This window comes from Sycon ciliatum, chromosome 8, assembly GCF_964019385.1.
Source record: "Sycon ciliatum chromosome 8, ocSycCili1.1, whole genome shotgun sequence".
Lineage (NCBI taxonomy): Eukaryota > Metazoa > Porifera > Calcarea > Leucosolenida > Sycettidae > Sycon > Sycon ciliatum.
This window is the reverse complement of record NC_088650.1, coordinates 11,002,277-11,012,805: the sequence shown is the minus strand read 5'-3', so window position 1 is coordinate 11,012,805 and position 10,529 is coordinate 11,002,277. Positions and strand designations below refer to the sequence as shown.

Genomic DNA, 10,529 nt, shown 5'->3' with positions numbered 1-10,529 from the left:
ATTTCAAAAGTTTTTCGAATTTCGTGATGTCATGGCCTTTGAGCAGGTTACGGAAATTTGAGAGGGAAAAACGCTTGAAATAGGCTCAAATCCCTCGATTCTGACAGTATTTCGTCAGGTTACGTTAATCCCAACCAATTGTCCTTGAGGATTTTCGGTTTTGCCACGTGTCCCATCGCGATATCGATGCATCAACAAAGAAAAAGACGTCATTCAGAAGCACATGTCAAGGAACAAAAACAGTCTTGCAGTGTTGAAGCTTGATCAAGAGAAAGAAATCTGAGTGTCTACTCAACGAGAGAAGAGAAATCAAAATCTAATAGAGCATTGCACGAGGGATCCTTCAATACCAAGAAATGGAGCTGATCGTTGTTGAATGTAGCAAGAAATGCCAGTGAAGCGAAGCGCCTTATGGACATCGCTAGTGGAAATGAACGGAGTAGAATTTCTTTCGTGGGTGGCCACGGTTACCACCATTGGCGTTTTTTTGGCTGGCTGGTAAGATTACGGGTTGATTGTTGAAAATAGGTGCAGCCAGCTTTATTTGATATAGATGCAAATTATTGCAATGTCTGGAAATGTGGCATTTGCTTTTGGAACAAATCTACAATGTCTAATGAATATTCTACATTTTCAACTGAGTATCAAAAATGATGGACTGCTGAAGAATGCTCCTTGTGCTTTGAGAATCAGAGAGTAAAATTGATTTACTCTACTTCTGCAATCTCACATTGTGGCAGGTCTGAAAATTAAGAGGTGTATTCACTTCAGGCAATTCCTTTTTTTCAAACAAACTAGGCATGCGGTAGCAGAAGTCATAATATCTAGGGGGACGGCACAAGCAAGGAGAGCGTGAATGATGTGGGTCTCGCTCCTAGGCTGTCTGTTCCTGTCTCGTTCGGGCCAGGACCGACTTGTCGCGTAAGGTGTCACTGGTCCGGACTGCGTCCGGGCTATGCAGCTTACGGTCCAGCTGCAATCATGGTCGCGTGTTGCATACACCATGGGTCATGTAGAACTTCCGAATGTGGGGTAGAAAGCCACACCCGTGTCGTCTCCCTAGATGTTTCGACTCGCCAGTGCAGTGACTACTGAAAAGAGCGTGAAAGTGATGGCGTTAAACACAACTGGGTACCGGTAGTATTATGAGAAGAGAAATGAGCGGCATTTGCAGCCATTACGCTACAGGCCTGCCGGAACTGGTCCGGTTGGTCAGGTTATTACCGAACCAACTGCTTGGCCACCAAGATGTGTGTAGTACTATGGAGGGCGTATGTATCCAACATTTCGATGCCCAAAGTATGAAAGGCCACAATACTACCGGACCAATCAAAAACTGCTTTCGCCGGTCCTGTGTTACTATTTTTCACTTTGCCACTAGAATGCGCTCTTGACCGACCCACTCTATTCGTGTGTGTGTGTGTGTGTAAGCATGTGTGTGTGTAGGCATGCGTGTGTGTGTGTGCACCCGCACGCGTTTGTATTTACATGTGTATGTATTCGGTGTTTCTAGCACGTTTTCCATCCTAATTTTGGTTATTTCCACTCTGCTCTTCTTCTTTGTGTCTGCACAGGCGTATGTGCGCGCAGATACGGAGGCAGTGTAGCACGCAGAATGTTATCTATTTCCCTTTCGTAGCATGCTGGTTGAAGTAAGTTGATCCATCGTGAAAAAATGAAAATACTTTAAAACATTTTTGACGTTTTGTTCGAGAGCCAGTCAGACTGATGTCGTCATTCGGATTATCACTACCTTTGCTGGATTGCACCAACTCCGATGCTTGTGACTCGAAATATTATTCACACAAAGGCATACTCTTTCACCTCTGCTCTTCTTCCTGTTGTAAGGAGCTCTGCCCTTTTCCGGATTGGATTGTCTTCACTATCTAGGCTGCTCGAGGCCAATCAAATTACTGTATTCCAATCTGTGCTTTTTAAGAAGTCACTGCGTGGGGCAGAATCCCATGTAGCATTTTTACTGCTGTTCCTATCATTCAGATGATGGACAGTAAAATGTGTCAAGATGTAGTACACCAAATATTACCAAGTTTGAGGGAGTTTAAATGGGAAGAGTCTGGAAAAATTGACTGCCACCACGAGGACTCGAACAAGGGACACTCACTTATGGCCGGCTATGCTCTGCCACTAAGTTACGGCGTAGTCGTCGTTGTATTACACCATTCGGTGAGGTAGACAGTACCGGGTCCTGATGGTGGAACCTACAGCCACTAGAGCACTAGTACACTCATACCTCGTTTATCCGGGCAGTCCGGGACCTTGCACTGCCCGTAACTTTGAAATGTCCGTAACTCCGAATCATATACATCTTGATGGGGAAAAGGCCATCGATATGGCATATGACGTCAATATTTCTACGAAAAGTGACAAAAGAGTAGTAATATTTCCCCTGAAACTCGCCCAAATAGTGCCCGGTAGACCGAAGTGCCCGTAACTTCGGGGTCCGGATAACCGAGGTATGAGTGTATGTGTGTGTGTGTGTGGGGGGGGGGGTGCTCTACCGGACCGTCAACCCGGTGCGTAGGACAATGTTCTACCTTGCCAGTATTCTGAGGAGATGTACACTACTGCTCAATGAAATCCAGTCGAGCTTCTCAAGTACGCGCCGGGCGTTGTGGAACCCTAGACCTGCGAACGCTGGGCTGCGAAAAGGTGCACAGCGCGAACTAGACTCTCGCGACTGGATTCCATTGAGCAGCCCTGTACTTGGGTTCAAAGCCTACGGATGTCATTCCAACCAGTCCAGCCCAATCAGCAGTTTATCGGCTGGGCCGGTACTGGATAATCTCTTGTAATACTGACCTCTTTTTTCGTTCTTCTTTCCCTGTTCTTGCTGCAGTTGTGTGTTTTGGCTTAAGTATGGCATTCTCCTTGGCGACCCGGCCATGATCAGTGTTAATATCATCGGCATCATCTTCCAGTTTGCCTATATTTTCTTCTACTATTATTATGCATCCGAGGAACAGAAGGTGAGTGGAGGCACTTGTGTTAGGTCGATCGATTCAACCCGTGCGTTTGTGTGCGTGTTTATGTGGGGGGGGGGGGGGGGGGGTGCAATGTGGAGGACCAATTGTTGCTTTGTATGATTTTGATATCTAGTGCTACTATACTCTGTGGAGCGAATAGCATTTGCTTCCTGCAGAAAATAAGCATTGAAGGTGTTGGGTAGTGGGTTCTTTCACTGTCTGCATGAATACGCCACGTAAAATGTTCTTTCAAAATGGTTCCGATCCCGTCCCATTTCACGAGTAATGTTGTCGGACCTCCTGGCTACCATGCCGAAACATCACCATACAGCGGGCTTACAATAATCAGCGGGGCAGGGGACTATTTAGTCCCCGAAGCTATGCAAACGATGTTATGTTAGTAGCGTCCTACGTAGCCACGGTCCAAAGCACTTTATTTTGTATGCTTGTGTATGTGTGTGTGGGGGGGGGGGGGGTACGAACCACGTGACTAGTGTCTTTAGGCATGGCAGGCTATCCCGTACATGCCCCGTACCGTACCTAATTACCGTACTGTACACATGTACGCACTTGTACGCTCTCGTTGGTTCAGTTCGAATAACAGGCATGATGACCTAGGTAAAAACGAAGGGCCCTGAGCTTGTTCCATTTCTCAAGGAGGTACCATCCAGGAGAGTTTGTCCCAGACAAGAGCAGAAATGCAATGCATTGCCGTCTGCAACGCAGCCAAACTCTTCATCGCTGTAAGCTTGAAGCATATACATTGCTGAATGAGCAAGGTTGTAGCTATAGCTTGTTTCGAACAAAAGATCAACATCTGCGTTTGCGCCTTAGGCATTGAGTTTACACCAGTATTAGGACCTGGCTAGCTTTAGTCGGAGTCACCAGCACACACTGATACAATAGCCTTGATCTATCTGGTATCTATAGAATAGAGTAGTAATGTGATAAGATACTTGGTACATTCAGACCTCGCTTATCCGGTCCTCTTTTGTCCGGATCCCTCACCATCCAGAAGAAAACTGTTGGTTACCGATTTACAGCATATTTGATGCATACATACGGTATGTGTGTTCGATTATCCGGTTCCCTCGCCTACTGTAAATATACAAAATTTCGGCGCTGCAAAATTTCGGCACCTCACGATTTTTGACATTTCGGCGGCGATTTATTTTCGGCGTGGGGTAGAGGGCATGTACATGTATTATAGTGCGACAGATGCTGTGAAAAATTTCATCGGCGTTTTAATTTAGGCGTTTTGGGTCGGTGCCGAATATAGCCGAAATTAAATAGCTGCCGAAAATCTGTATATTTACAGTATCCGGGTATTTTTGTGGAAAACGGATGTGTGCGGTTAACCCTTTGTCCTTTCGCCCATACTTGAACCGTACACCTGTGTACGGTTCAACCCACGCATGTTCACAGCGACCTGGAAGCTACACGGATCACCCGATCCACATGAAAATTCACGTGCACACAGCCTATGCTATGTAGAGGATGATACACGGGTCGCTGGGGCTAGTTGCCATTTGAAAAATTTCAGGAAATCAAAGTCGAAGTTTGCTTGCGCCGTAACTTCCGACATGGCAGCACGCAGGTCGCTTGATGCAGATGAAGCGCTTGTTTGAGGATAGCTGGAGTGACCCAAGCGACATTCCTATGTTCTCTGATGAAGAGAACGAACTGGACGAAGCCTTAGTTGAAGGTGCTGATTCTGATTTTGATGACGACGCGGATTATGATGTCGTAACGGTCGACCCAACTGTCGGACATGTCGACCGCTCCGATTTGAGTGCAGGATCGGCAGAACAGCACTCGAGTGGTGAAGAGAGTGTACCACAGCCGTGTCTAACCCGTCGTGGAGCAGCAGGGTCAGCTAGAATGCTGCAGCACGTGGAGCGGGAGCGTAGTCCGATCCCAGAGAAGTCCAGATCTCCGTCACCTGCGCGCCGTCAAACTCATGGTCGACAGCCGCGCAGAGCGAGGAGTGTAGCCGCACGGGGCCACAATGTCGAGCATGTCGCCATTGGCGCTCCTCTGGCTAATGCTCCGTGTTTGCCCAACATGCCAGGGGTGCTACTCCAGGTCATACTTGTACAAATTGCACATTATTATACATAGGAAAGAACTTGAACTTTGAATTTTGCCGATTTTTGCCAAAAAATCATTTTTGATACTCTTGTTTAGCCACGTCTATCTGAGGAAATCAACCCAAACTGCATTTTAGTTCACAAATATCATAAGCTTTCAGGAAAACATAAAGTGTACATACAAAATATCAGCTGCTTGGGTATGGTGAGTGGATTTGTTGAAGCAGGTACCCCTCACATACATTTTGGGCAAAAGGACAAAGGGTTAAGCGAGGTCTGACTGTATCAAGAGTGTGCAGCTCCACTATGGGCACTGTCCTGGCAGAATTTCAAGTTGACGTCATTTTTATGATGTAATGTGCATTTTACACGTATCATCAGATGTATCCTGGACCTATGGTTGACCAGTCCCGATTTATAATCACCTGTGCAAGGAGCATTGCATCATAACATGAATCGCCCCAATCCCCTACCTGGTGAGCCGCCGGTGTACAGCCTATACGGGGACCCAGCCTACCCACTGCGTGCTCACCTTCTTGGCCCTCATAGAGCTGCACACCTCACGCCAGAGGAGGAGCTGTTCAACACGCAAGTGAACCGTGTTAGAATTTGTGTTGAATGGGAATTCGCCAAAATCCTACAGCAGTTCGCATTTGTCGACTCAAAAAACCTGAAACTGCTGCTACAACCTGTTGCCGTAATGTATGCCGTGAGTGCCCTGATGACTAACTGCTACAACTGCCTCTACGGGAGTCAGACAGCCACTTTCTTCTCTATGGAAGATATGGACATGAGAGCACCGCCTCTTGAAGAGTATTTGCAGTTGTGAGTCCCCTCTTCACACACATCAACACCATCCCCTTATGAACAAATTTCACTGCAAGCCCATATCTGATTTGCTGTGTTAAATTTTATTTCACAGTGGTCTTCTAAGTAGCAGCATCTGCTCCCGCTGTAGTGCAAGTTCCGCTTGCCGTGTTTCCAGTTCTTGTCTTCTTAGAGACAGCTCCTCCTTCTTCAACTCCTCGAATTCATCTAACTGTGTCTTCATCTTGTCGATTAATGCTGCACTGTCATTGGACGGCTTGCGCTTGGCACTGGGCTCTATAGCAGTAGCAGATCAGAAAAGGAAAAGTATCGTTAGGTCACTCACCGGTATACCACACTGCCGTCATATCTTATTTCTCACGAACTAGCTAATCCATCAAACAAAAGGTTTTTGTACATTTCTGCATAAAGTATATTGGAATTGGTTTGCTATGTAGATATCTTTGTGCACTTCCACATCAGCATTCACAGCGCTTGCGAATGGTGTTTGAAATTCGTCAAGGTATCCCTGGACGCTCACCTGTTGCTGTGGTTTCCTTTACCGAAGTTGCCTTGTCCTTGAGGGAATTGGTGGTGTCGGCTCTCAGCTGCAGACCAAGCTTCCTGTCTTCCTCTGCCTTTACCTCTACTGTTTTTTTTTCTTGTGGAGCGCAGTTGTGGCCCTCTGCTCCATGTCTCCTCGATAAAGCTCTAACACACCATCCAGTAGCTGGTCCTTTTGGGTGTATTCTTCTGCAGTTCCAGATCTGTTTGTACAAAGGGGACAAACCAATCAAGACACTACGTCGTAAATCTGAAATTGAAGTTCAACATTTGTTGACGTGCAAAACAAAACTTGGCTCAACTTACTGCTTTTGGGAGGTGTTGTCTCCTTTTATTCGGAGATTTACCAAGTTGAGAACGCATTCTCTAATGGTTCGGCTCTTGACGCCTTCCAGGGTCCCAGTCATGGCCTCCGCGATCTCCTCCCATGCTTGAACGGATACACATGCTGTGACACCTCCATGAGAATTGCCACATCATCGGAGACAGTAAATCGAAGCTTTTTGGGGGGAGTGGGGGGGGGGGGGGGGGGGTGACAAGGGTCACTTCAACATCAGCGATGACGGAATGCTACTACGACTGTACACAAGAGAGGACTAAAAAGAAAATTCTGCAAGAAGCTAGAAGCACAAGCACAAACTGGATTGCTGTCAACAAGAAACAAGCTGATCTTGGAACTGGAAGCTCCACGTGCCATTCCCCTCGATCCACTCTCGATCCACGCTCGATCCACGCTCGAACTTCCCGCCACATGTACTCTGTGCACTCAGTTCATGCCCAACGTCTTAGCTTTTCACACGGAGACCAGTCCATGTGAAGCCGCGCTTCACACGGAGAACAGTATGAAACATCCGTATGAAACTTGACGTCGAACCGGGACGAGGTTTCCATACGTACTTTGGTACGTTTTGCCGTGTAGCAGAAACTCTCTAATATCGGTAATTCCGTACTAACAAGAGTGTCTTATCGCTCAGTGAGTTATCAGAGTACTAACTTCTAAGTGAGTGTCACTGTATAATACGACTGTCTACGTGCCTGTGTCCATCTGTGTGTGTGTGTGTGCGTGTGTCCGTGTGTGTGTGCGTGTGTGTGTGCGTGTGTTTGTGTGTGTGTGTGTGTGTGCGTGTGCATGGTGTGTGTGTTGTGTGTTGTGTGTGTGTGTGTGTGTGCGTGAGTGTGGGTGTGCTCACTTCTGTGCATGGTGTGTGTGTGTTGTGTGTGTGCGTGTGTGTGCGTGAGTGTGGGTGTGCTCACTTCTGTGCAGGCGGAGATCGTTCGCAACTGCTTCCTGTGCTTCCTGCTGGCGTTTGCCGTCCTTGGTTACGTGCGTGCTCTGGTGGAGGACTGGGACACGGCCGTCAGTCACCTGGGTGTGGTGTGCTCGGTGTTCACCGTGCTCATGTACGGTGCACCGCTCTCGGCCGTGGTGAGTTACAATACTGGGAGTCAGCCTCCTAGCCTAGACCGTTCTTTTTTTCATGTACAGTCAACTTCGCTAATAATGACTGCGCATATAACGACAATTCGTGAATAACGACAGAATTTTCATGCCCAGAGCAAAGTGCCATCTAACTGTAATACATAATGAGACTTCGGGTAAAAGTACACTTTGCGAATTAGGACACTTTTTCTGATGCCTCGCCGAGTGTCGTTATACGCAAAATTGACTGCATTATAGTCTATGCAGAGTTGAGTCACCGTGTATGCATCCTTATGCTGCGCCTGGTGAAATTCTAGCCTGGTCGTTCTTCGACGCTCCGTTCTTCGGCGCCCGGCAGTACGAAGAACCATGGTTGCTTGATGATCAGGCGATTATCATGCAACATGCAGACGATGAACCGCCTACTAAATTGTGCAACATTCATGTGTACACGATTTTAGCAAGGACCTTGTCATGACGGAGGAGATACTTGATATTAAACGTGAAAGTTCTCTGCACTATGTACGTTGAGAAGATTTGATTCATGGAGGCACTTTTCTGGACATGCAACACGTTTTGCATGATTTTGGTCATGGCCACATTTGTTCGGTGCATCCTCTCTCTTTGTTTTGAAAATTGTTCCTGAAACTTTCCCCTTCACTCTGCTGCTGTTTGTGCAGAAACGAGTAGTCAAGACGCGCAGCACGGAATGTCTGCCGTTTCCGCTGTGTGTGGCTAACTTCCTGGCGTCTGCGGAGTGGTCTCTGTATGGCTATTTTATTGGCAGCAAGGCGGTCGAGGTAAGTTTGTTTGGCTTTTGTGCTGCATAAGCCATGGTAGTTGGTACTGTTAGTGCAGGGCCTGTGTCACCGAACATCTCTCTATTTGTGCTTGCCTCAAGCTCTGTCGCATAGGCAGGGCCTGTGTCACCGGACATCACTGTATTTGTGTTTGCCTCGAGCTCTGTCGCATAGCTCCAGTTGATCCATGATCCACCAGCCAGCTCACCACTGACTTTGCCTAGAAACTGCAACTATTATGACTGTGAATAGCAAACCCCCTCTGAAAGTCAGGCTGCATCTGCAAAAGATATATTGAGTGTCAAGGGGTTGTCGATCGCTTTTATTTTAAAACAAGTTGGTAAGCTCGTTCGACTCTGCCATCATTATCTTTATGGCGTGCGCTACTTCGGATGAACCTCACTTATCCGGCAACGTTAGATCGGGTACCAGAACGATGTGTCTGGACAAGAATTCACTTCGTCTGGATAGCTCAATGCGTACATTTTCAGCATCATGCGCTCGGCAAGTACACTAGTACCAGTTTCAAGTTACTGGAAGAAAGAAAAAGAGAGCAAGAGAGAACAGGAGAGCAAGAGAAAATAGTTTTGGTTCCCAGCCCTGGCTTCTGCGAAGTGCGAGTCCAGATAATTGATGAACCAGATAGCTGAGATCCGGATACGTGAGTTTCAACGGACAGTACTCAGTAGATATATGCCTCTTTATTCCCTCAAAACTCAACATGACTTTGTACAACTGTTGGAGACTCAACTGGTATTGGAGATGTGTGGTTGGGGGGGGGGGGGGGGGTAATGGCCGTAATGCTGTATCTCTGTACTGCTATGACTGGCTGCCACCTCTCCCAATACATTGACCTTTTATGTCCTGGCCATGGGACGGTGAAATAAAAAATAAATGTTCCGGATCCTATATGCCCATTGGGTTATGCTGTGCTGTGCATTCTGTAGATTGCCAATGGCCTTGGCGCTCTAGTTGCGGCGCTGCAGCTCGGCTTGTTTCTCGTGTACCCAAGTCGCACTCACTACGACCTGTCGACGTCTGCCCCGCCTGTATAAACAGCTGCGGCGATAGTGCCGCAGCAGTTGTACATGCTAATAATCACAGGCTGGGTTTTTCCCTTGTACAGAGGCATTTTGGATATGCTCTGGGATTGCTTGGTATGCCGGTGACGATCCTAGTATTGATTTTATTCGCCGGGATGGATTGTCTCGACATTCTGTAAGATAACTCTCGCGTCGTCGCTATTGTATACATCGGCGATCGCGTGCCTGTTGACCACTGTACATACTCCGAATAATTTTATGCTACCGCTGTATATTCTCTCGCAAAGCCGCTCTTCAGCCTTGAAATCTATTTTATTTACTCGCACTGTGCACTTTCTTTTCATGTACACTTTCTGAAATTCGAAGTTTCAATTTTCTGTTACTAGTAATGTTGTCCTGTGTCAGCTTTGTCACGTGTATGCCTGCAGAGTTGCAGGTATTTGTTTGGTGTGTGTGTGTCTACGGTACTGTGACGTACATGTACCGTACTCGCACGATTAGAGCCCTCTCTTGACTAGTGCCCTATCTGTGATGCGCATTGAAAAAATAGTGCCCCAGGGGCACTAATCGTGCGAGCACGGTAGGTCTGTTGGGCGTTATGTGCTGGCTGGCTGTGGTTGGATTCGTACTGTACTGCTGGGCAGCAATTTATGAGATCGCTCGGTTGGGGAAACAGGTCAGTCCTGAACATACAGTCATGTAACTCTTTGGCTTTGGCCTTTCCATCAGCTATCGAATGCCAGGTGCTTCTGAAAGGCGACGGCTACTTGCGGATGTGCACAAACATTACACACAAGTTATTGCGCGTGTAGGTGATCACG

At 47.2% G+C, this 10,529-nt stretch overlaps 1 protein-coding gene across 1 annotated transcript; it reads left to right on the top strand.

Annotated features, from left to right (window-relative positions):
- Nucleotides 1–229: 229 nt before the first annotated feature.
- Nucleotides 230–10,090, top strand: LOC135823381 (sugar transporter SWEET1-like). The gene is made up of 6 exons (XM_065336234.1): nucleotides 230–498; nucleotides 1,575–1,652; nucleotides 2,858–2,987; nucleotides 7,710–7,871; nucleotides 8,546–8,665; nucleotides 9,613–10,090. The coding sequence occupies exons 1-6, from the start codon at nucleotides 389–391 to the stop codon at nucleotides 9,718–9,720; spliced, it is 708 nt and encodes a 235-aa protein (XP_065192306.1). The 5' UTR covers nucleotides 230–388; the 3' UTR covers nucleotides 9,721–10,090.
- Nucleotides 10,091–10,529: the final 439 nt, after the last annotated feature.

Coding starts and splice junctions, on each gene's coding strand:
- LOC135823381 (XM_065336234.1), top strand. CDS start 389: ATGCCAGTGAAGCGAAGCGCCTTATGGACATCGCTAGTGGAAATGAAC. Junction 499..1,574: donor GGCGTTTTTTTGGCTGGCTG/GTAAGATTACGG, acceptor GTGTCTGCACAG/GCGTATGTGCGCGCAGATAC. Junction 1,653..2,857: donor TTCGTAGCATGCTGGTTGAA/GTAAGTTGATCC, acceptor TTCTTGCTGCAG/TTGTGTGTTTTGGCTTAAGT.